This window comes from Bombina bombina, chromosome 6, assembly GCF_027579735.1.
Source record: "Bombina bombina isolate aBomBom1 chromosome 6, aBomBom1.pri, whole genome shotgun sequence".
In the NCBI taxonomy this organism is placed as follows: domain Eukaryota; kingdom Metazoa; phylum Chordata; class Amphibia; order Anura; family Bombinatoridae; genus Bombina; species Bombina bombina.
The window spans coordinates 1,118,093,319-1,118,120,434 of NC_069504.1; the positions used below are offsets into that span (position 1 = coordinate 1,118,093,319).

Sequence of the window (27,116 nt, forward strand, 5' to 3'; positions counted from 1 at the left end):
TACCTTTTACAACACTTTCAAATTTGACTGCAATCAGGCAAAAAGTACACACACAAAATTGCAGCTATCTTGTATATTACTTCAACATTTTTGAGACCCATCACAAAAATAGGGTCATGAAAGTATGTGATATCTTGGCACTGGGTCTTGGGGGAATTTTTTTTTATGAACCCTGTTTTATAGCACTCAAAATTCAAATAGCAACACATACAGAACACTGTCAGATGACACGCACGGCTATTGGTTTAGAGGTGGAAACGTCACCTCATTGGTAGAAGAGCGTTGTGCTGTGGATGGCTGGAGGCTCTAATTTTAGCGAGCTGCTGTTTTTCTATTAAACGCTCAGATTTACCATCACTTTAAGTGTAGTTCAAAATGTCTTTAGCATTGTTGTGCAACATTTACGTCAATAGAAATATGTGGAACAGCAATTACCCATGTAGCTTCCATACTGTGCAATGACCCAGGTTATCTCATGCAGCAATGCTGCGCTAGAGAATAGGCACAATCCTGGCACAGAAGCTGAACAAATACCATTCTGTGTGCATCTGGGACTGCTGGAAATGTGCGTTCACTAACCGTTCAATCAACACTCCAAGCTGTAGGAAGTATAATACAGAGACATAAAACTTACATTTCACATAAAATATTTATGTATTAAAAAAGAAAATGCCTCTGGTTTTACCCCAGGTTTATATTCGTGCAGGAGCTGTGTAAAATGAAGCTACACTGTAGGTAAGATAGATAGATAAATAGATAGACAGACAGACAGACAGATAAATAGATAGATAGAATATACAGGTATATACTGTATATGAGCATCACTGGTGTTTTCCTGTTTGTTTTGCCACCTGATGATTTTTTTATGTTCTCATAGACATTGAAGTTCAGAAAATGAAGAAGGCTTTGGAGATGCTGATGGCTGCCAATGAGGAGAAGGTATGAGACGACAGGGCTATAGCTCTGTACCATAAAATGCTTCAGTCACTGGAGTTCAGCTGTATCATTCTGTAGCACATAAGATATATCTTACAACACATGAGATTTGTCATCTATATATCCCAGCCTTTAAAGGGACAGTACACACCTTGTAATTACCGGATATTTCTGTTGTGTTGCTATAGAATAACGTGTGAAAACAAATAAACAAGAATAGTGGTCCGGAAACCATCTCAGTCCTTATGGGTTAAAAAGTGATCCTTTATTTTTAAACAGTTTAAAAATGAACACAGTTCATAACAGGGTGCAAAAATGTTGACATATCTTACGCGTTTCGGCTGGTGCGGTATTCATAGACCTACTGAGTGCTAAGTCAACCTGCTTTAAAAAAAGGCTGGTTTACAGCCATTGGACAGGAATACAACAATTAATTGATTCTTAAAGTGACAACACCACATTTATAGTTGCTGCAATGGGAATGTAGAATTTAATGAAATCATTTCCAACTTGAAATAAATTAGATGTGTTTATCCACACTGAAATGGTATATTGTTATAAAACATCTAAAATATCAGTACCGGATTTTGAAACTTGTTAAAAGGAGAGGAAAGACAAATCTATGTACAAATTATTCTATTATATTCACTTATTATTGTTGGCTAGAAAGCCAAGTATAATGTAGATGCATAGATTTTAAAGTACTATAATATAATCATGTCCTCTCTGACCACAGTTTTCTAAAACCTGGTACATATTTAAATATTATGGTTGGATAGATAAAAAGATGTTTTATGTATATAGTATGTATAGAATAACATGTCAGACAAAAACAAATTAACATATTGTTTCTCAACTTGTTATCAATAGCCAAACTCCAGCCACCATTTGCCTTATATGGAAGAGCCAATCTGGGCTTTAGTCTGCCGACAACAAGGCTAACCATAGTTATAATGGGGTCTATGCTATCACAATCCTTTAGAAAAAAGTATCAAATGATTTAGCTACAAAATTCTCCATAGACTTTAATGGTAATTTTCTGTTGAAAAAAAATTAAAGTGTGTGATCAACCCCAATGTTAAGGGACATGAAACCCGAAATGTATCTTTTCTGATTCAAATAGAGCATACAATTTTGAACAATTTTCCAATTTACTTTTATTATCTAATTTACTAAATTCTCTTTTTATCTTTTGCTTAAAAACATATCTAGATAGGTTCAGGAGCTTGAAGCTAGCTCCTTATTGGTGGCTTAAATTGTATGCCCATTTTATAGGCTTACAAATGTGTTCAGTTAGCTCCCAGTAGTGCATTGCTGGCTTCTTCAATGAAAGATACAAGAGAATGAAGCACAATTGATAACAGAAGTAAACTGGAAAGTTGTTTAAAAATGTATAATCTATCTGAATCATGAAAGAAAAATTTTAAGTAAACTGTTCTGCAGCTGTTATTACCTAAAGCCAATTAGGCACAGCTATGTAGCAGAGTTAGACTTGATACATCAACAGGTGCATCTCAAGTTCTGAGAATTAGAAAACCAGCAATTTCAGGGATAAATTACACGAAAACGGTACAAAATTAAAAAATGAAAGTATATTAAGTTGTTTCATTATGCATAACTGAACATTTGTCTGCACTAGGCTGAAGTGAATTGTAGATCTAGTCCCCGTGTACTCTAAGGTGCATTGCTGGCAGTAGGATGTAGCTGAATGCCCATTAAACATAAGCATTTTCCATGAGAGCTTACTGTGGTAGGCCTAGGAGAGTGCCCGTAGCAATGTGTATAGAAATGTTATACAAATACACTGTAGAGGGAGCTGCAGCAAGTTAGTGACAGCCTGGCTATGCCTTCACTTGCACACACTGTTTGTATTTCTCCTATACAAGCTGCACTTTCAGTTTGTGTTCTGTCTCCTTTAATAAACAGTGCTTCTAGTTATACTGCTTAGGTTGCTTGTCTAACATTTGTAAAACACGTGCATAAACCTGAGGCTATCTCTGTATGACCTCGTGGTAAGGGGCTAAGATTCCACAGACAGAAATAAAGAGACAAATTTAATAACAGAAGTAAACTGGATATATTTTTATTGTATATTCTGTCTGAATCATTGTTTAATTTCCACTTCTATGTCTCTTTAAATACTTTGTGTGTTTATATTAGTGATAGCCAACCAGTTATCTAAGCTGCCACACGTGGCCCTCTGCACTAGTTTTTGGATGGGGGAAAGCAAAAATAAGAACTTGTGCTTTGGGGACTTCTGCTAGATGGGCAAACAAGGTGACTACATCTCAGTAGCGCCCCCTGGAGGGAAGAACAGACAGCGCGTGTCCTGCAGCCTTAACTAGATATATGTGCCAGTGGTAATTGTTTGGAAATGCATTATTATTTCTTTGCATATGAACCATACATTTATATCCAGCCTTTAAGGCTTTTAAACTATTGAACTACTCCCCCCCCCCCATCCCATATTGGCCATCACTGGTTTAAACAGTTTATTCTGCAAAATTATTGCTTTTGTGTTTCTCCTGAGATGATGCAATTGTCTCCTGGGGAGAAAGTTTACAGCTTGTTTGAGTATATATGGCTATAAAATAATAATAATGGGAAAGCTTTGTTTGGTGAATACAAATCTCTCACAGTACCCAGTGCCATCAGCTAGGTGGGACATCCAGTCTATGGATTTTATTGGAATTCCTAAAATTAAAGTAAGGTTTTATGTAGAAGCCAACTTCTGATAAACCAAAAGCATTTGTCCCCCTATGCCCGGCTCAGATTGTCTTACATCTGTAATATATATCATTAAAGGGACAGTCTAGTCCAAAACAAACTTTCATGATTCAGATAGATCATGTCATTTTAAACAATTTTCCAATTTGCTTTTATCACAAATTTTGCTTTGTTCTCTTAGTATTCTTAGTTGAAAGCTTAACCTAGGAGGTTCATATGCTAATTTATTAGACCTTGAAGGCCACCTCTTTTCAGAATGCATTTTAACAGTTTTTCACCACTAGAGGGTGTTAGTTCATGTGTTTCATATAGATAACACTGTGCTCATGCACGGGAAGTTATCTGGGAGCAGGCACTGATTGGCTAAACTGCAAGTCTGTCAAAAGAACTGAAATAAAGGGGCAGTTTGCAGAGGCTTAGATACAAGATAATCACAGAGGTTAAAAGTATGTTAATATAACTGTGTTGGTTATGCAAAACTGGGGAATGGGTAATAAAGGGATTATAGACTGTCCCTTTAAATGTAGTTGGTTTCTTAAGGGACTTTAAATCCTTTAAAAATAATATATTTGTTTACAAATGGATCCTTTGCTCCTTATTTTGTCATTTGTAAAAGCTGCTTTTGCCTGTTGAATCCACCACGTATGCTAAAAATGTCAATACTCGATACTATCGCCTAGATTACAGGTTTTGAGCGCTATAGGGAAATTAACGAACGCAACAAAAGTGGCGTTATTTTAATCCCCTATAGCGCTGCCATTACAAGTTTTTTTTTAAAAAAGGCTTCTGCGGGCGATATGTTTTTTTTTTAGCTCCATAGCGCACCAAAAACAAGCGCTGTGTTTGACGTGCTTGTTCACCCTTTCCCCACAGACATCAATGGGGAGAGCGGGTCAGAAAAAAAAAATAACACCTGCGATCGCGGAAAGAAAAGATCTGTAACGTAGCCCCATTGATGTCTACGGGGAAAAAGAAAATACAGTTTAAACCTAACATCCTAACATAAACCCCACGTCTAAACACCCCTAATCTGCTTCCCCCGACATTGCTGACGTCTGCCTACAGTTATTAACCCCTAATCTGCTGCTCCGATATCGCCGTCACCTAAATAAAGGTATTAACCCCTAATCTGTCGCTCCCGATGTCGCCGCCATTATACTAAAGTTATTAACCCCTATTCTGCCACACCCCAACATCACCCACACTATAATAAATATATTAACCCCTATTCCACCGCTCCCCGACATTGCTGCAACTAAATAAAACTATTAACCCCTAAACCACTGGCCTCCCACATCACTGCCACTAAATAAACCTATTAACCCCTAAACCACCAGCCCCCCACATTGCAACAACCTAAATTAAACTATTAATCCCTAACCCTAACGTAACCCTAACACCCCCTAACTTTAACATAATTAAAATAGAGCTAAATTAAACTTACAATTATTAACTAAATAATACCTATTTAAAACTAAATACTTACCCGTGAAATAAAACCTAAGCTAGCTACAATATAACTAATAGTTTTCATCATCCAATAGAATTAGAGCTGCTTAAATCATATTGGCTGATATGAACAGCTGATTCAAAATTTTCAGCTAATAGGAATGCAAGGGACGCCATCTTGGATCACATATTTTGCATTGAAGATTTAGTATACGGCGGCGACTGTATGAAGAGGATGCTCCACGCCGGATGTCTTCAGGATGGACCCGCTCCGCGCAACCGGGATCAAGATAGAAGATGCCGCCTGGATGAAGATTGAAGAGGCCGTCTGAATTGAAGACTTCTCGCCGCTTGGATGATGACTTCTCCGCCTGGATGAAGATCGTTCAAGCGGGACTTCAAAAACTGTAAGTGGATCGTCTTGGGGTTAGTGTTAGGTTCTTTAAAGGGTTTTTTGGGTGGGTTTTATTTTTAGATTAGGGTTTGGGCAGTAAAAGAGCTGAATGCCCTTTTAAGGGAAATGCCCATCCAAAAGCCCTTTTCAGGGCAATGGGTAGCTTAGGTTTTTTTAAATTTAGGTTTTTTATTTTGGGGGGATGGTTGGGTGGTGGGTTTTAGATTAGGTGTAATTCTTTTTTAGTTTTGATAATTTCGTTTGTTATTTTCTGTAATTTAATGTTTGTTTGTTTTTGTAATTAGATACTTTGTAATTTTTAGAGTAGTGTTGGGATTAAAAGGTTTTTTTGGGTGGGTTTTATTTTTAGATTAGGGTTTGGGCAGTAAAAGAGCTGAATGCCCTTTTAAGGGAAATGCCCATCCAAAAGCCCTTATCAGGGCAATGGGTAGCTTAGGTTTTTTTAGATTTAGGTTTTTTATTTTGGGGGGATGGTTGGGTGGTGGGTTTTAGATTAGGTGTAATTCTTTTTTAGTTTTGATAATTTCGTTTGTTATTTTCTGTAATTTAATGTTTGTTTGTTTTTGTAATTAGATACTTTGTAATTTTTAGAGTAGTGTTGGGATTTTTTTAATTTGTAGTTTAGTTTATTTAATTGATAGTTTAATTTTAGTTTAATAATTATATTAGTTTAATTGTTAGTTTAAACTTATTTGTTTTAATTTGATAGGTAAATTTAATTTAAGCTGGGGAACTTCCGGCGGTGGCCATGATCGGTCGCATGGATGCATGCTGCTCTAGCATTTCACTCAAATCCATATATCACCTTTCAGAGGATTCATCTTTGCACAATATTAACAGATTTGAGTTCTGCATAGGAAGTTGGGGCTGAGTAGCTCAATAACACCGAAAACCTTGCAGTCATTCGTGCCTGAAGCAACTTTAAAGATAAGACCTTCAACGGCCCAGTCGTTACGCAGTACCTATTGAGTGCCGTGAACAAACCGAAAGAGTGCCTACAAGTCAACTTTCGCTGTGGTGGACATGGAGGAAGCTGTTGATATTCTTACTGCTATCCGTAATCTACTAGGAGCATATCATGACACTATCATAAATACAATCAGAGAGGCTGTCAACCCTATAAATACTACACTACGCACAGAGGAGATCGTGGTGAGCGAGAATACTGGGCTATCTGGGGTGGACGGAGCCTTGGGGCCCTGGTTCCTGCTACCTCTTTTACACTGCAGCTATCAAAGCATAAAAACCGTCAAACCAACTTCGGGTAATGTTAGTGAATTGCTTTGAGGCAGCCCGACTGAGATGCAGAGCACGAGTGGGGATCCATGTATTTATTTAGAGCCATGCGTTGACAGCACTGAAGTTATCACGTACCACCGGAGCGACATGGCTAATATACCTGTGCTAGCACCTGCTGGGATCTTTTCTCATTATACCGGTGCACTAAACATGATGTCAGTGTCTTCTCCCGGTTCCACAGCAGATAATGATGGTACATCTAGACTCCGCAATTTACAGACCCTAGGACTGCTACAAACCTTAATAGCTCTCTTTGGACTTGGGGAAACGTTTCTGTTACTGAATGCTGCAAGATCCTGCTCTCTTAATACTCAATGCCTCAACTCCCTCTCTCAGGCTACTTACAAACTCGGAGTGAAGTAATTTATTCTTTACTACCCACGCAAGGGCAGTTAAGTATATATTGCAATGAACTGTCCTGTACTTTATTACTAATTAAACACTGCTATCTTGACTGGTCCATGGACTTGAGGACATTATGCAGTCATCTTGCAATCACTCGCATGGGTTGAAAAACAAAAAATATTTTACGGATACAAATATTTAATATATGTACCCATAGCCTTACATCATAAGTAGCCATTTACCCTGGTTATATTATCAATGTAAGATGTATTGCTCTCTATGTTTATAGCAATATTTTATGTGTTTCCCTCTTCATTCAATGAAGGTGCAAGGATTTTTGTATACACAGGCGAAGGTGAATTTGGACGCCCCCATCCCCATTGCCCCAATCTTTAAAATTATCCTGTCCACACAACAACAACAATATAACCTGAATATATGTAATAAATACCAATATAAGGTAATGAATAACCTAACCTGCCAGGCAGTGCTACCTTTAATATTGTTTTCTGAAAGGAAGGCACATGTATATTATTATTATTTATTTTTTGTATCACCTTATAAATAATTGCCTGGCCCTCGATTAAATTCATTACAAGTACAAGGTTTCCAGCCACCTTTGCAGAGGAGTCTGCACTGCACAACTCTCTCTCACTTCACTCTCTCTATAATGAAATTAATATGGCGGTGTTTACTGCATATTTTCAATTTCATTCTGCCTAGTTCCCTGACTACTGAAGTGGTAGAGACTCTGACTTGTCTACAAAACAACATGAGTGCCGTCTACAGCAGAATAAGGCAGATCATATAGCAGCAGGCAGCCAGCAGAACTAGTGTGGCGTCCAGCCAGCCCACTAGGATTAAGAAGAGACTGAGCCTGACACTTAATGACTTTCCTGAATCCTGTCCTGATAAATCTAATATAGCATCAATTGACGGTTGACCTGAAGAGCAGCCAGCGCCCAGGCCAGCACCTATACATTAAAGGATTTGTCTCCTGTCTGTACTCACACAAATCTGAAATGACCCTTAATAATGTATAGGTGACCGTGTTGGGTGCTGGCTGCTTCAGGTCAACCGTCAATTGATACCAATATATATTTATTTCTTAGCATTCATTCATTCAAGTCAAGTCATTTATGTATGATCGACAATTACATTGATTGACAGTGACACTCAATGTGTGCCCCCTCCAGCTCCCTCAGAGACCCCCACCATTCCTAGAAGTACCCACTCCGGCCTTCGGACCCCTCCACCTCAGAGCCTCCCCCACGCCCACCCCACCATTCCTAGACATGCCCGCTCCTGACCCTTCCTCAGAGACCCCCCCACCAGTGCCACCATTCCCACCATTCCTACCTGCTCCTCACTCCATATTGACTTCACTGGTCGTCTGCGGGGAGCGGGCACACTCAGTCACCTCACGTGGCTCAGATTGTGCAGACAGTGTGTGAGCCTGTGTCACGTGGAGACGTCAGGTGGCTGTGGCTCATCTCGCACGATTTCTCCCTCTCCGAGTGAGTGATGTCAGGTAGACAGTCAGCCACTGGCAGCGGCAGGCATCACAGCTGCACAAGGCAAGTGAGCTCCGCCTCGTCACCTCCAGTCCTCCACTGAGACTGAGTCTGACACGGTCACCACATGCACGCACTGCCTGCACGGACCATGGTGCCCAATTTGTTCTGAATCTCCCCATAGGCTATAATAAAAGCAATAATAGCCGGGCGGCCACGCCAGCCCAGCCCAGAGTGGGACAGGTCGCACACAGGTGTCACTCATGATCAGGATTGGAAGTGTATAGTAGTAAAAAGTTTAGTTGCGTTAGGCGCAGATCAAATTTAAAAAAAATAAAAATACATTTTTTTTATCATAGGCAGTCGGCAACTCAGCACCGCTTTCAGTGCCCCCATGCTGGTGCGCTATAAGGCGGCTGCCTATACTGCCTAATACAAAAAGCCGGCCCTGTCAATGACTGATATTCTTTTTTTTTTTTCCATACATGCTGGCATTTGCAGATTTTCTGTAGAAGCTTGTTTTGTACTTTTGTTGAAATATGCTTTTAGACTACTGCACAAGTCACGGTTTACTAATGAGATAGGAACATGTTATTTACTTATACTACTATAGCAAACCTTTTCCCTAGACTACTTTAATCCATGCTGTGCAGTCTGTGGCCGAGACAGCATGGCTCTCTAATTAAGGTGTAAGGATATGATATATAGTCCAGCTATTATACCTCCACTATGGATCTTATTTATGAGAACTACAGCCAATGGTTAAACAATTCTTATTTGTTTTATTTAAATGGCACATTGCCCTAGTTTGAGAAACCCAGTCAGCATTGCAACTCGATATTTAATATAATTAAGTCATATCTGTTCTACACAGAACAACATAGCCTCAACTCAGCCCTGAATAGATCATATATCATTTTATCTTATAACCCCATTTCCTGCTCGGATGTCTTTTCCCCCCATTATGTGTACCCAGGCACCCTTTGATTACACCTGGTGTCAAGTAGAGCGGTATCTTTCGTAATTACCACATAACATATAATCTTTTTCTTTTTTTTATTTGATAAAGCTTAAAGGATGCAACCAATCGAAACCATCATAGTGGAAAAAAAACAAAAAAGTCTAAAAGTCATCAACTTCTAACAGAAACCACTGTAGTGGCGAAAACAGATCATTTTTATTTATAAAAGGTTACTATATATTTGAGTTTACAGTTTATATTGATTATATATAGTTTTGCATTCATATAAAAGATAAACTAAATCATCATCTATTAATCATACTAGGGTATGAGACTCTGAGAATTCAATACTTTATGGATATATAAATGGGTTTGCCAATGGGACTTACTTTGCACATGCTGTTTGTGCGAGGTATCATGGAGTCTTGTATGATGTTGAATACATCAGCGGGAAGATATTTACATCTGTCTCACTACAGTTTAAGATTTATATTCTATCAACCTCTTTTGCTACCTACTTCTATACCAACGCTATTAGACATTTTGGTCGCTGTTTTCATTGGAAACTTGTACATATGGTTAAACGCCTATTACTCAGTGATATCCACTCTAAATTCCTCATATAAAGGTCTCATCCCCTAAGCTACAAAAATATATAATACTAAAAGACCAAAAGAATCTTATTCTATAATGCTATGTTAAAAGTTGGGTAACAAAGAATACATTTTATTATCTGTATGTAAAACAATATCTATATTGATGTGTACACTTGTAAAATTACTCATACTGTACTTTTTTTAAACTCTTTTTTCTGTATTATGAAAAATTCAATTAAATAAAAAAAAATAAAAAAAAAATATTTTCTTTACATTAAGCTAGGGAAATTGTAATTTTAATATAACATTAGGGGGGCGCTAGGTTTAGGGGTTACTATTTTAAATTAGTTTATTGCAATGTGGTGGGCTTTCGGTTTAGGGGTTAATAGTTTAATTTAGTATATTTCGTTGTGGGGGGCTTGCAGGTTAGGGGTTAATAGGTTTATTAGTGGCGGATGTGTAGGGCTTAATAACTTTAGTATAGTGGGGGCGATGTGGGCGGATGGCAGATTAGGGGTTAATAATATTTAAATAGTGTTTGCAATGCAGGAGGGCGGCGGTTTAGGGGTTAATAACTTTAGCATAGTGGTGACAATGTCGGGGAGCGGCGGAATAGGGGTTAATACATTTTCTTAGTGGCAGCGATGTTGGGAGCGGCAGGTTAGGGGTTAATACATTTATTATAGTATTTGTGATGCGGGAGACCCTCGGTTTAGGGGTTAATAGGTAGTTTATTGGTGTTTAGTGTACTTTGTAGCACTTTAGTTATGAGTTTTATGTTACAGCTTTGTAGCGTAAAACTCAATACTACTGACTTTAGATGGTGGTACAGATCTTGTCGTTTTAGGCTGTAACGCTCGCTTTTTTAGCCTCACCGCAAAACTCATAATGGCAGCGCTATGGGAATCCCATGAAAAAACTTCATTTTTACGAGTGCGAGAATGATGTTGCTGTGACAGACCCTTCTGTCAGGACTGAAGGAGTTAATTGTGTTTAGCTAAGAAACTAATTTCTAAAGACAGAGTTGCTGGCTCCAGCTATAATCTAATTAGTGCTAAGCATTCTATTGTTTGATCACCTCCAGAGAGAAAACGCCTAAGTGATAAGAAGGGCCAAGAGTGTCTTGTGGTTGAAGTGTTTAAGTAATATAATTCTATTGTATCATGTCAAAGGGCTTGTTCCCTCCATGTAATGTACAACAGTCTTTCAACCCCCATCTGGGGGGGGGGGTGTCAAACCTGTATAAATACTAGGCATCTAGCCTTTAATAAATGACATTCTGTTTTAAACCTGAAACTGGCTGGGTTGTGAATTGCTGATTCCCTATGCAGGACATTGTTCCCTGGTACTAACCCTTGGTACACTGTTGGTACCGTAACAATTGGTGGCAAGCGACGGAATGAACCTTATCGCCCAGAAGAGCAACTACACAAGCCAGTAACCTCAGGAAGAGGGGGATTATTACAATACTGACTAAGATGGAAAGAGTACCAGGGACAGAAGGAACCAATGGGCCCAGCATATCAGACAGAACCCCTGAAGAAGCAAGCTTTGATCGGGCGGTTAAAATAAGACTGGCATATTATGGCCCCAACCCATCTGCGGAAATTATCGACCGGGTCATAGCAGCTGTGGAGGCCAACCTACTTCGCCAAAGCAGCGCTGCAGCAGCCCAAGTGGAAAAGAGAAAAGTAAATTTTGCAGCTTTTAAAAACTTCCTGGAAACAGAAGGAGAGATTGATGGGTTCCTTACGGATTTTGAGAGGCAATGTGCACTACACAAGGTACCCGCAGAGGACTGGGTCACGATATTATCCGGAAAATTATCCGGCCGGGCCAGTGAGGCTGTTCGGGCCATTCCAGATGAGGAGGTTGGGGATTATAATACTGTGAAAGAGGCTCTGCTCTCCAGGTATGCGGTTACACCGGAGGCATACCGGAGGCGGTTCAGAGACACTGTTAAATTAGCTGGTGATTCCTACGTTGAGTGGGCATGTAAGGTGCACCGCACAGCAGCTCACTGGATAGCGGGGTGCCAAGCCGTATCTGGGGAAGAGGTGCTGCAGCTATTCCTGTTGGAACATTGCTTTGACAAGTTATCAGCAGGAGTTAGAGAGTGGGTTCGGGACCGTAAACCCTCCACCCTGCATGAAGCTGCTCGCCTGGCAGATGAGTATATGGATGCCCGCAAACTGGACACTGCTACCACTAAGCCCCCTGCTAGAGTGGAGTACAGAACCCCAGTCACCCCAGCAGCTGCCAGTTACCAACCTCCGGCGCACCGCTATACCACACGGCCTCCGGCCACGAACTACCCTCAGAGAGCCCGGTTCAATTCACGGGGCTACTCACAGCCTATTTGGTGCTTTGGATGTAAGCAACTAGGGCACAAAAGACCAGAGTGTCCCCTAAATACAGCGAACCAAGCACAGTCCTGGAGAAGACCCGCCGGCGGAATCCCACGTAACTCTCAGCCTGTGGCCCGCTACGTAGAGGCGCAAGAATGCTGGAGCATCCTACATGAGGCAGACCTTGTGCAAGCTGCCCACCGGAATAACCGGCAACTGGTTAAAGTGAATGGGAAGAAGGTCAGTGGTCTACGGGATACTGGTGCTACTATGACCTTGCTTCAAAAGAACTTGGTGTCTGAGAAACAGTACACTGGAGACACTGTGGCTGTGAGGGTAGCAGGGGGCGATGTGTTCAGCCTACCTGTTGCCAGGGTACATTTGGATTGGGGAGTGGGCGCTAGACCTGTGAATGTGGGGGTCAAGAAGGACTTACCTGCTGATGTTCTTCTTGGAAATGACTTGGCTCCCCTTGTTTCTGCCTATGCTCCCATGGGTCCCGCTGATGTTAACCCTGTGACTACCCGTGCTCAGATCCGTGCAGCAGAGACTGACCCCCCTGCTGCTAAGCCCCAGGACGCTGAGCTCAGTAAATCTCTATCCGCTATTGATACGTGGAAGTCCCGTTACAATGCGCTGATGAAGGAGAAGAGGAGCGCAGAGGAAAAAGCACGTTTAGAACGTGAATCTCTGCTAGACAAGCTGCACCGACAGACTGCAGAAAACACCAGCTTGAGAGTGGGACATGAAACCTTAAAGACAAACTTAGCGACACTTGAGGAGAAGCTGACGCTGGCTCATAGTGAGGTGCAGCAACTCAAGGGCACCCTATGTCAGTATGAAGGGATTGTGGATACCTATAAAGAGCAGGTACAGAAAACTCGTAAAGAAGCTGATGGGATTTTGAAGGACTGTTTAGCCCTAGTCTGGGCACTGAGGAAGTTGAACCCTTCTTTGTATGGACAGGAATTCTCTCTCATAACGGGAATACAGATGGATTGTCCTGGCAAACTGACATGCCTACCACCTCCTAGTCCGGTCATCCCCAGGTTGACCCGCCAAAGGGTCAAGCCGGGTCTGCCGGAGTGTTCCACAACGGGGGAGATATGTGACAGACCCTTCTGTCAGGACTGAAGGAGTTAATTGTGTTTAGCTAAGAAACTAATTTCTAAAGACAGAGTTGCTGGCTCCAGCTATAATCTAATTAGTGCTAAGCATTCTATTGTTTGATCACCTCCAGAGAGAAAACGCCTAAGTGATAAGAAGGGCCAAGAGTGTCTTGTGGTTGAAGTGTTTAAGTAATATAATTCTATTGTATCATGTCAAAGGGCTTGTTCCCTCCATGTAATGTACAACAGTCTTTCAACCCCCATCTGGGGGGGGGGGGGGGGTGTCAAACCTGTATAAATACTAGGCATCTAGCCTTTAATAAATGACATTCTGTTTTAAACCTGAAACTGGCTGGGTTGTGAATTGCTGACTCCCTATGCAGGACTTTGTTCCCTGGTACTAACCCTTGGTACACTGTTGGTACCGTAACAGTTGCGTTACAGGCTTGCGGTACACCTATAACGACAATGGCTGCGGTGCTGTTTTAATGCTGAAAATACCTTCTTTTCAGCGTTAAAAGACGAATGCACAAACTTGTAATCTAGCTGTACAAAAACAAGAGACATCAAAATTATGTTTCCAGTGGGGGTGAGAGAGAGCTGCTAAAATGATCTTTTTTAATTGTTCAAGTGTTTGGTATACAGACAGATATGGGATTGAAAATTTATTCTTCATAAACGGGGAGAGTCCACAGCTGCATTCATTACTTTTTCGAAATACAGAACCTGGCCACCAGGAGGTGGCAAAGACACCCTAGCCAAAGGCTTAAATACCTCCCCCACTTCCCTCACCCCCCCAGTCATTCTTTGCCTCTCATCACAGGAGGTTGACAGAGAAGGGTCAGAGGTTTCGGTAGTCTCTTATGGAGGGTAGTACTCGTCGGATTGGGACTGGAGTTTTAAGTAGTCCTGTCAGCCTCTCAGTGAGAGCATGGATGAAAGTTAGAGTCTAGAGATGCAGGGAGAGTCTTTCTGCGAAACCATCCCCACTCATATTAACAGCTTCATAAGCAATCAGCGTTGACGAGTTCCCGCTGCCTGCTTTCTTCACTCAAGCCCATGTCAGAAGTGACGTTACTATCTGTCACACTTTGAAGGGCCGTGTTCCTATTCCATGGCATAGATTCCGGTAAGATCGTTTTCATTTTATTTTCAATATGGAAATGTATTGTATGAAGAAGTCAGGGTCCCAGTGGGACTCCTTTTATCTTATGAAATCAAGGGTTAATATCTCTTGAGGGGGGTTATTGAACAGGGGGGGACTTTAATCATGTTTATTATGTGATTCAGTCTGCTAATGTGTAGTGATGGGCTAATGGGCTTGTGGTTTTTTCGGAACATAGGCCTTTATTGAAGTTTGTGCAGTCTTTACGGACTGGCACGCTTTTTTTGGACTGCACGGCACACATTGTGACCAGGCGTGGGCAGGCTCCTGTCCTCCATTTCCGTATTCCTGATCGTGTGGCGACGGAGTGATTCTGTTTCGCTAGAGTCTGGGTCATAGGAGGTAGTGAGTGCCCCAGCCATTGGGGGTGTAAAATGTGCCGTTTATTTTTTGTCCATATTTATAATTTCCAAGTTATGGAGAATTCTGAATTTTTTGGAGACGGATGTCTCTGATTCTGATTCTACTTCTTGCAAAGAATATGAATTGGCCCAGGTGATCCATGCCCATCAGTTATGTTCTGAATGCCACTTTTTAGTCCTCTGATTTCCGGAATCGGGGATCTTAGAGTCCGCTGAGCCATCCGCTCCTGGGGATTCCGTTTCCCGAGAGGCGCGCGCCCCAGAACCTTCTTTTGCTACACAAGCAGATGTCCCGAACGCCGATTATCCTTCTCCGGAAGGTGGCTTGTATTCTTCAGAGGTTATGGCACGGTTCCGCATGGCGCATTTACATTTTCCATGTTGTCCGTGTTCTGGTAACCAGGGCTTGTTAGGCATGGGATCGTCTGGTTCAGTTCAGCCCACTGGGGAAGCGATTTCCTAAGAAGCTTCATGGGTTCAATTCTCTGGGGGGTCGTTAGTTGCCCCGGCTGAGGTAAGTTTTGCTTTTCGTTATAGACTGGCGCACCGTCGTGTTCTGTTGAGGCATGTTTTGGTAGTGTAAGAGGATACCAGGCCTAATGGGTTGGTGGATCCTCAGTCTTCCGTTCCAGACGGCAAGCAGGGTTAGATGACGGGGGATGAATCAATCCTCTTGTCGTATATTAATTTATGTATCTTCTTGCAGTTCTGAGCTTTGGAAGAATTGGATCTCTGACCGGCTGGTCCTGTCAGTATGTTCGTTCTTCTGGGTGTTAACCTGTAGGTGTTGCCCTCTTTTATTTTGATCCGGTTAGGATGCATTTTTATTTAATTTTGAAAGCTCATGTTATAAGTTTTTCATTTGGAAATTCTTCTCTGAAATTTGATACTAGTAATTTTGTGGTCGCATTGGCGCTTCTGCGGAAGTTATATGTAAAGTTAGGGTATGTTATATCCGCTGTTTGTCTGTTTATATTGTCTATCCCTTTCGGGTTGCAACTTTCAGTGGCCTTGGACAGTGCTTGGGAGCCCTACGTATTAGGCTGGTCTTGGTTGGGTACTAGTTTCTGTCCCTAGGGGCCTATATCAGACACGTGGTGCCCGTTATACTTGACTGGTCCAGTTGGGGTGCTGAGTGGCTCTCTCTGGTTTTTAAGTTTCATTTTCTTGTTCCTGTTACAAGTTATAGTCTGTCTAGATGCCAGGCTGGTCCTCGTGTATTCTTCTGGGAGCATGTGCTCAGTCCTGCTTGTCCTATATCCATGTTTTGTGGAGGTTTCCGAGGTTCGAATCCCGCTACGGTGTACTCTGTAGGCTCCTGTGTTCTTCAGGTGCTAGAGTTTTTTTTCTCCGTCCCAGAGTGGGTTTGGGTTAGGGGTTTCTCTTGTTAAGTGTGTTCAGTCCACGGGTCATCCATTACTTATGGGATATATTCTCCTTCCCAACAGGAAGTTGCAAGAGGATCACCCAAGCAGAGCTGCTATACAGCTCCTCCCCTCACATGTCATATCCAGTCATTCTCTTGCAACTCTCAACAAAGGAGGTCGTGAGAGGAGTTAGGAGTTTTTTACTTATTCTTCAATCAAAAGTTTGTTATTTTAAATGGCACCGGAGTGTGCTGTTTTTTCTCTCAGGCAGTATTTAGAAGAAGAATCTGCCTGCGTTTTCTATGATCTTAGCAGACGTAACTAAGATCCACTGGCTGTTCTCGCACATTCTGAGGAGTGGGGTAACTTCAGAAAAGGGAATAGCATGCGGGGTCCCCTGCAAATGAGGTATGTGCAGTAAAATATTTTCTAGGAATGGAATTGACTAAGAAAACACTGCCGATACCCATATGATGTAAGTACAGCCTAAAATGCAGTAGTAGCGACTGGTATCAGGCTGGTAAATGTATGCACAGTAGAGTTATTTTCTAGGGACTAGAATTTGACTGAAAAAATACTGTTAATACTGAAATAATGTATGAGCCTTAACTGCAGTAGAAGCGACTGGTAGCAGGCTTAGTGATAACTTTACACAACATCTGAAATGTTGTTTTTTAAAACGTTTACTGGCATGTTAATCGTTTTGTGAGGTACTTTGGTGATAAATCTTTTGGGGCATGATTTTTTCCACATGGCTAACGTATATTTCTGCATAGAAACCGTTATAGCTGGTCTCCCACTGTTGTAATATGAGTGGGAGGGGCTTTTGTTAGCGCCTTGTTGCGCAGTTAAAATTCAATCATAGTCTTCCTGTTTTCTTCCTCCTTGATCCAGGACGTCTCCAGAGAGCTCAGGGGTCTTCAAAATTTATATTTGAGGGAGGTAATCAGTCACAGCAGACCTGTGACAGTGTGTTTGACTGTGATAAAAACGTTAACTGTTAAATTGATTATCCGTTTTTGGGTATTAAGGGGTTAATCATCCTTTTGCTAGTGGGTGCAATAATTTCATAAATTTAATGTAAAGATTTGGTTGCTATAACTGAATTAGTTAATTGTTATTTCAACTGTAATTGTTTTTTTGTGTTTTTAAACGCGCTGCAGCGTTTTTACATTGCTTGAAAATTTTCTGAAAGTAATTTCCAAGCTTGCTAGCCTCATTGCTAGTCTGTTTAAACATGTCTGATACAGATGAATCTGCTTGTTCATTATGTTTAAAAGCCAATGTGGAGCCCAATAGAAATATGTGTACCAATTGTATTGATATTACTTTAAATAAAGGTCAGTCTTTACCGGTAAAGAAATTATCACCAGACATCGAGGGGGAAGTTATGCCGCCTAACTCTCCTCACGTGTCAGTACCTGCGCCTCCCGCTCAGGAGGTGCGTGATGTTGTGGCGCCAAGTACATCAAGGCCCTTACAAATCACTTTGCAAGATATGGCTAATGTTATGAAAGAAGTATTATCTAATTTGCCTGAGTTAAGAGGCAAGCGCGATAGCTCTGGGTTAAGGACAGAGCGCGCTGATGACACGAGAGCCATGTCCGATACTGCGTCACAATTTGCAGAACATGAGGACGGAGAGCTTCATTCTGTGGGTGACGGATCTGATCCAGGGAGACCGGATTCAAAAATTTCAAATTTTAAATTTAAGCTTGAGAACCTCCGTGTATTGCTAGGGGAGGTGTTAGCGGCTCTGAATGATTGTGACACGGTCGCAATCCCAGAGAAGTTATGTAGGCTGGATAAATACTATGCGGTGCCGGTGTGTACTGACGTTTTTCCTATACCTAAAAGACTTACAGAGATTATTAGCAAGGAGTGGGATAGACCCGGTGTGCCCTTTTTCCCTCCTCCGATATTTAGAAAAATGTTCCCAATAGACGCTACCACACGAGACTTATGGCAGACGGTCCCTAAGGTGGAGGGAGCAGTTCTACTTTAGCTAAGCGCACCATTATCCCGGTGGAGGATAGTTGTGCTTTCTCAGATCCAATGGATAAAAAATTAGAAGGTTACCTTAAGAAAATGTTTGTTCAACAAGGTTTTATATTACAGCCCCTTGCATGCATTGCGCCCGTCACTGCTGCGGCGGCTTTCTGGTTTGAGTCTCTAGAAGAGGCTATTCGCACAGCACCATTGGATGAGATCATGAACAAGCTTAAAGCACTTAAGCTAGCTAATGCATTTGTTTCGGACGCCGTTGTGCACTTAACCAAACTAATGGCTAAGAACTCCGGATTTGCCATCCAGGCGCGCAGAGCGCTATGGCTTAAATCCTGGTCAGCATATGTGACTTCTAAATCTAAATTTCTTAATATTCCTTTCAAAGGGCAAACCTTATTCGGGCCCGGCTTGAAAGAAATTATTGCTGACATTACTGGAGGTAAGGGTCACTCCCTTCCTCAGGATAGGGCCAAATCAAAGGCCAAACAGTCTAATTTTCGTGCCTTTCGTAATTTCAAGGCAGGAGCAGCATCAACTTCCTCCGCTCCAAAACAGGAAGGAACTGCTGCTCGTTACAGACAGGGTTGGAAAAGCAACCAATCCTGGAACAAGGGCAAGCAGGCCAGAAAGCCTACTTCTGCCCCTAAGACAGCATGAAGGACGGGCCCCCTATCCGGAAACGGATCTAGTGGGGGGCAGACTCTCTCTTCGCCCAGGCTTGGGCAAGAGATGTCCAGGATCCCTGGGCGTTGGAGATCATATCTCAGGGATACCTTCTGGACTTCAAAGCTTCTCCTCCACAGGGGAGATTTCATCTGTCAAGGTTATCAACAAACCTAATAAAGAAAGAGGCATTTCTACAATGTGTACAAGACCTCTTAGTAATGGGAGTGATCCACCCAGTTCCACGAACGGAACAAGGGCAAGGGTTTTACTCAAATCTGTTTGTGGTTCCCAAAAAAGAGGGAACCTTCAGACCAATCTTGGACCTAAAGATCTTAAACAAGTTCCTAAGGGTTCCATCGTTCAAAATGGAAACTATTCGAACCATCCTACCCATGATCCAAGAGGGTCAGTATATGACCACAGTGGACTTAAAGGATGCCTACCTTCACATACCGATTCACAAAGATCATTATCGGTACCTAAGGTTTGCCTTTCTAGACAGGCATTTCCAGTTTGTAGCTCTTCCCTTCGGGTTAGCTACGGCCCCGAGAATTTTTACAAAGGTTCTGGGCTCACTTCTGGCGGTACTAAGACCGCGAGGCATAGCGGTGGCTCCGTACCTAGACGACATTCTGATACAAGCGTCGAGTTTTCAAAATGCAAAGTCTCATACAGAGATAGTTCTTGCATTTCTGAGGTCGCATGGGTGGAAAGTGAACGTGGAAAAGAGTTCTCTGTTACCACTCACAAGGGTTCCTTTTCTAGGGACTCTGATAGATTCTGTAGAGATGAAGATTTACCTGACGGAGTCCAGGTTATCAAAGATTCTAAATGCTTGCCGTGTCCTTCATTCCATTCCAAGGCCATCGGTAGCTCAGTGCATGGAAGTAATCGGCTTAATGGTTGCGGCAATGGACATAGTGCCATTTGCGCGCCTGCATCTCAGACCGCTGCAATTATGCATGCTAAGTCAGTGGAATGGGGATTATTCAGATCTGTCCCCTCTACTTAATCTGGACCAGGAAGCCAGAGATTCTCTTCTCTGGTGGTTGTCGCGGGTTCATCTGTCCAAAGGAATGGAATGACTTTTCGCAGGCCAGATTGGACGATTGTAACAACAGATGCCAGCCTACTAGGCTGGGGCGCAGTCTGGAACTCCCTGAAGGCTCAGGGATCGTGGACTCAGGAGGAGAAACTCCTCCCAATAAATATTCTGGAATTAAGAGCAATATTCAATGCTCTTCTAGCTTGGCCTCAGTTAGCAACACTGAGGTTCATCAGATTTCAGTCGGACAACATCACGACTGTGGCTTACATCAACCATCAAGGGGGAACCAGGAGTTCCCTAGCGATGTTAGAAGTCTCAAAGATAATTCGCTGGGCAGAGTCTCACTCTTGCCACCTGTCAGCGATCCACATCCCAGGCGTGGAGAACTGGGAGGCGGACTTTCTAAGTCGCCAGACTTTTCATCCGGGGGAGTGGGAACTTCATCCGGAGGTCTTTGCTCAACTGATTCATCGTTGGGGCAAACCAGAACTGGATCTCATGGCGTCTCGTCAGAACGCCAAGCTTCCTTGTTACGGATCCAGATCCAGGAACCCGGGAGCGGTGCTGATAGATGCTCTAGCAGCTCCTTGGGGTTTCAAGATGGCTTATGTGTTTCCTCCGTTTCCGTTGCTGCCTCGATTGATTGCCAGGATCAAACAGGAGAGAGCTTCAGTGATTTTGATAGCGCCTGCGTGGCCACGCAGGACCTGGTATGCAGACCTAGTGAACATGTCGTCCTGTCCACCATGGTCTCTGCCTCTGAGGCAGGACCTTCTAATTCAGGGTCCTTTCAACCATCCAAGCCTAATTTCTCTGAGGCTGACTGCATGGAGATTGAACGCTTGATTCTATCAAAGCGTGGTTTCTCGGAGTCGGTTATTGATACATTAATACAGGCTCGGAAACCTGTTACCAGAAAGATTTACCATAAGATATGGCGTAAATATTTATACTGGTGTGAATCCAAGAGTTACTCATGGAGTAAGGTCAGGATTCCTAGGATATTGTCTTTTCTACAAGAGGGTTTAGAAAAGGGTTTATCTGCTAGTTCGTTAAAGGGACAGATTTCTGCTCTGTCTATTCTTTTACACAAACGTCTGGCAGAAGTTCCAGACGTTCAGGTTTTTTGTCAGGCTTTGGCTAGGATTAAGCCTGTGTTTAAGATTGTTGCTCCACCGTGGATTTTAACTTAGTTCTTAAAGTTCTTCAAGGTGTTCCGTTTGAACCCCTTCATTCCATTGATATTAAGCTGTTATCTTGGAAAGTTCTGTTTTTGATGGCTATTTCCTCGGCTCGAAGAGTCTCTGAGTTATCTGCCTTACATTGTGATTCTCCTTATCTGATTTTTCATTCAGACAAGGTAGTTCTGCGTACTAAACCTGGGTTTTTACCTAAGGTAGTTTCTAACAGGAATATCAATCAAGAGATTGTTGTTCCATCATTATGTCCTAATCCTTCTTCGAAGAAGGAACGTCTTTTACATAATCTGGATGTAGTCTGTGCCCTGAAGTTCTACTTACAGGCAACTAAAGATTTTCGACAAACTTCTTCTCTGTTTGTCGTTTATTCTGGACAGAGGAGAGGTCAAAAGGCTTCGGCCACCTCTCTATCTTTTTGGCTTCGTAGCATAATTCGTTTAGCCTATGAGACTGCTGGACAGCAGCCCCCTGAAAGAATTACAGCTCATTCCACTAGAGCTGTGGCTTCCACCTGGGCCTTTAAGAATGAGGCCTCTGTTGAACAGATTTGCAAGGCTGCGACTTGGTCTTCACTTCATACCTTTTCAAAATTTTACAAATTTGACACTTTTGCTTCTTCGGAGGCGGTTTTTGGGAGAGAGGTTCTACAGGCAGTGGTTCCTTCTGTTTAATGTTCCTGCCTTGCCCCTCCCATCATCCGTGTACTTTAGCTTTGGTATTGGTATCCCATAAGTAATGGATGACCCGTGGACTGAACACACTTAACAAGAGAAAACATAATTTATGCTTACCTGATAAATTTATTTCTCTTGTAGTGTGTTCAGTCCACGGCCCGCCCTGTCTTTTTGAGGCAGTTCTAAATTTTAATTTAAACTCCAGTCACCACTGCACCCTATAGTTTCTCCTTTCTCGTCTTGTTTCGGTCGAATGACTGGATATGACATGTGAGGGGAGGAGCTATATAGCAGCTCTGCTTGGGTGATCCTCTTGCAACTTCCTGTTGGGAAGGAGAATATATCCCATAAGTAATGGATGACCCGTGGACTGAACACACTACAAGAGAAATAAATTTATCAGGTAAGCATAAATTATGTTTTTCCATCGAAATCCATGGTGCCGGTGGCGTTTACTCGTCTCCTTTTTTGAGGATTCCCTTGAGGATTCTGTTTCCTTGATGACGGCATTTCTTCCTTTGGGTCGAGGTGGTTTGGGCATTTTGTCCTCTTTCCTTGGGGCTGGCCTTCTGGTCATCTGTTTCAGGAAGTTTAGGCCTTTTTGGGCTTGCTGCTTCTTCCGGGATCTCATCTGCTCCCATATTTTTGTAGCTTTGCAGATTATGTTGTCTCCTTTTTTCCCTGTATACACCCCTGATTAGGCGTTTTGGGTTTTCCTCCGCCAGGGTTTAGGATGATTGTTCATCGTATGTTCCCCGAGCTATAGGTGCTTATGGGAAGTTGATCCTGGTTGGATCTTGGAGATTTTGGTTATCTGCTCAATCCAGATTTCTAGGTTTAAGTTATGTTCTCTTGTTTTGCCTTAGTCTTTGGACTTAGTGGGTGCTGTTCCTAGAGCCTGTGGAGGCCTACCAGGGTAGCAGGGGCCTTCTTCTTTGCCTAGCACCTTTTTGGTGGGGAGTCTATATCCTGCTGTGGGGGTTTTTATCGCACTCTGTATCTGGGCTACTTACATGAGAATTCAGTGTCCAAGGTAACTTGGATATGACTGGTATTACATTGCCTGTTGTGCAAGGTTTGCTCCGATTGAGGTAACCCGGGGTTCCTCAGGGGATATTAATTTATGTTCCTTGTTTTTGACTGGAAAGTTTGGTTCTGTTTTCAGATGCCTTAAGACTGGTTTGGCAGTGGTGGCCGGATGGTTTCTTCATTCGGTTTTTGACCTTTTGGTCCTTATTCTGCTTTCCACTCCATATCTGTGTGGGGTGAGCTGTTTTGTTTTCATTTACCCTTCCTTGGGGTGGACTTGGCATTTCACAGTATCTGCCTAGTGCTTGGAGGTCCTTTTCTTTCTCTGTTTAGTGGGGTTGTCCCTCCTGCCTTGCGTGCAGGATGCCAGTTGTAGACGTGCCTTTTTTGTAGGGTCTCCTTTGGGAGTGTCCTTAGTCTTTGGGAAGGGAGCTGCGTCTGGGTTCTGGAACCCAAGCTCTTTTGGGGAAGCTGGATACCTCCCCTTTCCTTCCTGTAGGTCTTGGTGCTTATGGAATTTTATTCCTTTTGTCTTTTCGGACATTGCCAGTCGATTTGTGCTGCGTCCATTGATAGGGTTAGAGATCTGTCTGATCTGCTGATCTTTGGCCGTGTATCAGAGTTAGATCTTGTGCGCCTTCTTTAGGTTGGAGTTTTCGCGGTGGATCCTTCCTCAGCAGGTTGTTTTTTCCCTGCGGAGTTCTGTCCTCCCTTCCCTACCTTTCTTAGGAGGGTGTTGATTGCAAGATAGTCCTGTGCAGCTTACTAGCTTGATTAACTAGGGTTGGTGACGTGTTCGCTTAACCCGTTTGCTGCAGGAAGTCAGAGGCTTCTACGGAGCATATTCAGTTATTCTGCGGCTTCCAGGGATGGTTCGTCTTTCAGTTGCTCTACCCGGGGTGCGAATTAGCACTCTGCGTAGGGGAGGGGTTCTTCCTTTCTCTCTTTAGTTTCTGGGTTTTTCTTTGGCCCCTTGGACTCCATTCAGATGGGGGTCTGGAATTTTTCTCCCTTTGCTCTGCTAGTTTGGTGGGGTTGTTCGTTGTTTTTGCCCTGTTTTATCCTTGTTTACTCTCTTGGAGTTCTCTTTGGTTTTTTTCTTTATTGCCCTAGTTCCTGTGGGTTCCTGGGGGTCCTTGCGAACGTCCTCATCTGTGTTGACTGTGGATGTTTCCCCTCCTACTGATTGGGGGTGAGTTTATTTGCCGGCTGAGAGCCTGCGGGGTTTTGTCTCCTCAGAGGCTCTTGGGCTCGGTCGAGTCTAATGATTCTGATCGGTCTCTATCAAGGGCCTTGCTGGTTTTAACTGAAGTTACTTGTGCCTTTTCCTTTTTGTCCTTTTGCTTCTAATGACACAGTTTTTTTGTCGGGAGTTTTTTAGGCTATGATGCCCTCAGAAATGGCCACCTTCTGTACCCGCCCTTTGTTTGCATTCAGTGTCCTCTATAGCTTGGGTATTCTTTTCCCTAAAGTAATGAATGCAGCTGTGAACTCTGCCCATTTATGAAGAAAATCTTAAATTTTGCTTACCTGATCATTTTCTTTTCTTCAGACGGGGAGAGTCCACAGCTCCCCGTCTGCGTTTTTTATGTGGGGCGGCCGTAATTTTGTTCTTCTTCTTCTGGCACCTTTTTTCACCATGATATTTCTCCTACTGTTCTTTGTTCCCTCAGCAGAATGACTGGGGGATGAGGGAAGTGGCGGAGGTATTTAAGCCTTTGGCTGTGGTGTCTTTGCCTTCTCCTGGAGGCCAGGTTCTGTATTTCCCAAAAGTAATGAATGCAGCTGTGGACTCTCCCCGTTGAAGAAAAGAAAATTATTAGGTAAGCATAATTTAAGTTTTTGTGTATTGACAGATAAGATAATGAAGCATTTGTTTGTATAGAGTAATACGATGAGGTCTGATCTCCCCACAGGCTCAGTCTATTGTAATGGGTTGTGTTTTCAAAGAGCAAAACCAGCTATTTCAGTTTTTCAGGTGATAATAAACCTAAAGAAGCAATTTATCAACCATTTTATACCTTATAGCTGGTATAACAAGTCATTAAATACATTAAGGGGTAACAATTTTGCAGTACACTGTCCCTTTAATGTATATTTAAACATTCCACATGGGCTTGTCTGTGAGATAAATATACTATACTGAAGAGTTTATATATAGGCAGTTGTTATCCTGAGTGTTCCCTAAAAAAAGATCAGGAATAAGAGATTTTATGCCCACGAGGGTCCTGGTTATATCGGGTAAATGAGCACTTGTGTAATATCCTGTATCTCTGCCTGTCATTATAGAATATCTCCCAGCCACGCACTGACTGTTATATCTATGCCTGTGGTGTGCAAGATTCCTATACATTACCTTCACTTATTTTACTGCCAGTGGGCACTATTAAAGGGACATGAAACGTTTTGTCTTTTATAATTCAGATATAGTATGCACTTTAAATTAATTAACAGTTTACTTCTATTATCAATGTTACTTCATTCTCTTGGTATCATTTATTGAATGAGCAGCAATGCACTGCTGGGAGCTAGCTGAACGTAAGCCAATGGCAAGAGGCATATATGTGCAGCAACTAATCAGCAGCTAGCTCCCAGTTGCTACTTCTGAACCTACCTAGGTATTGATTGCAACAAAGGATACCAAGAGAACTAAGATGTCAGATAATAGACATTAATTAGAAAGTTAATTAGAGTGGTTTGTTCTGAGTTCACACTTTTACCCACTAAAATCTCTTCACAGGACAGGAAAATAGAGGAGCTCCGGCAGTCTCTGAACAGATACAAGAAAGTGCAGGACATGGTGGTGTTGGCTCAGGGTAAAAAAGGTATAACCTCCCTACGGGTGTCCGCTGGTTCTGTTTGTACAAGAATACTGTGGGTAACCCGTCTGTCTGCCCTCATTGTGCTCCTGTACAGCCCGGCAGAATCTGTTACTCCTTATTGGCTAAATAAATTAGGTGCAGATAATGGCTGTTTTACGCCATGAATTCTCATTATACGTTTACAGCAGGGAACTGACACAGACAGCGTCATAGTGAAACATGAATGAACTTTTCTCCAACATAGGTGTGTCCGGTCCACGGCGTCATCCTTACTTGTGGGATATTCTCTTCCCCAACAGGAAATGGCAAAGAGCCCAGCAAAGCTGGTCACATGATCCCTCCTAGGCTCCGCCTACCCCAGTCATTCTCTTTGCCGTTGCACAGGCAACATCTCCACGGAGATGGCTAAGAGTTTTTTGGTGTTTAAATGTAGTTTTTATTCTTCAATCAAGTGTTTGTTATTTTAAAATAGTGCTGGTATGTACTATTTACTCTGAAACAGAAAAGAGAAGAAGATTTCTGTTTGTAAGAGGAAGATGATTTTAGCAAACGTTACTAAAATCGATTGCTGTTTCCACACAGGACTGTTGAGATGAAGTAACTTCAGTTGGGGGAAGCAGTTGGCAGACTTTTCTGCCTGAGGTATGACTGGCCACATTTCTAACAAGACTTTGTAATGCTGGAAGGCTGTCATTTTCCCTATGGGGACCGGTAAGCCATTTTCTTAGATTAAGTAAAAGAATAAAGGGCTTTATAAGGGCTTAAAAAACTGGTAGACATTTTTCTGGGCTAAAACGATTACTTTGCCAAGCATATTTGGCAGATTATAACTCTTTATAGTTATTATAATCTTGGGGATTGTTGTTAAAAAACGGCAGGCACTGTATGGACACCTTTTTCAGATGGGGGCCTTCTCTAGTCATAGGCAGAGCCTCATTTTCGCGCCACTAATGCGCAGTTGTTTTTGGAAAGCAAGGCATGCAGATGCATGTGTGAGGAGCTAAGAACCACTGAAAAAGCTTATAGAAGGCGTCATTTGGTATCGTATTCCCCTCTGGGCTTGGTTGGGTCTCAGCAA

The 27,116-nt window shown here is 42.4% G+C and overlaps 1 protein-coding gene across 15 annotated transcripts in view; it reads left to right on the forward strand.

The window, feature by feature from the left end:
* PPFIBP1 (PPFIA binding protein 1) overlaps positions 1-27,116 on the forward strand; it is a 650,864-nt gene that overhangs the window by 402,419 nt on the left and 221,329 nt on the right. For all 15 annotated transcript variants that reach the window (XM_053719064.1, XM_053719065.1, XM_053719067.1 and 12 more), the window contains 2 exons: positions 878-939; positions 25,957-26,041. In XM_053719064.1, the coding sequence (XP_053575039.1) occupies positions 878-939; positions 25,957-26,041 (147 nt within the window). The remainder of the gene's footprint in view (positions 1-877; positions 940-25,956; positions 26,042-27,116) is intronic.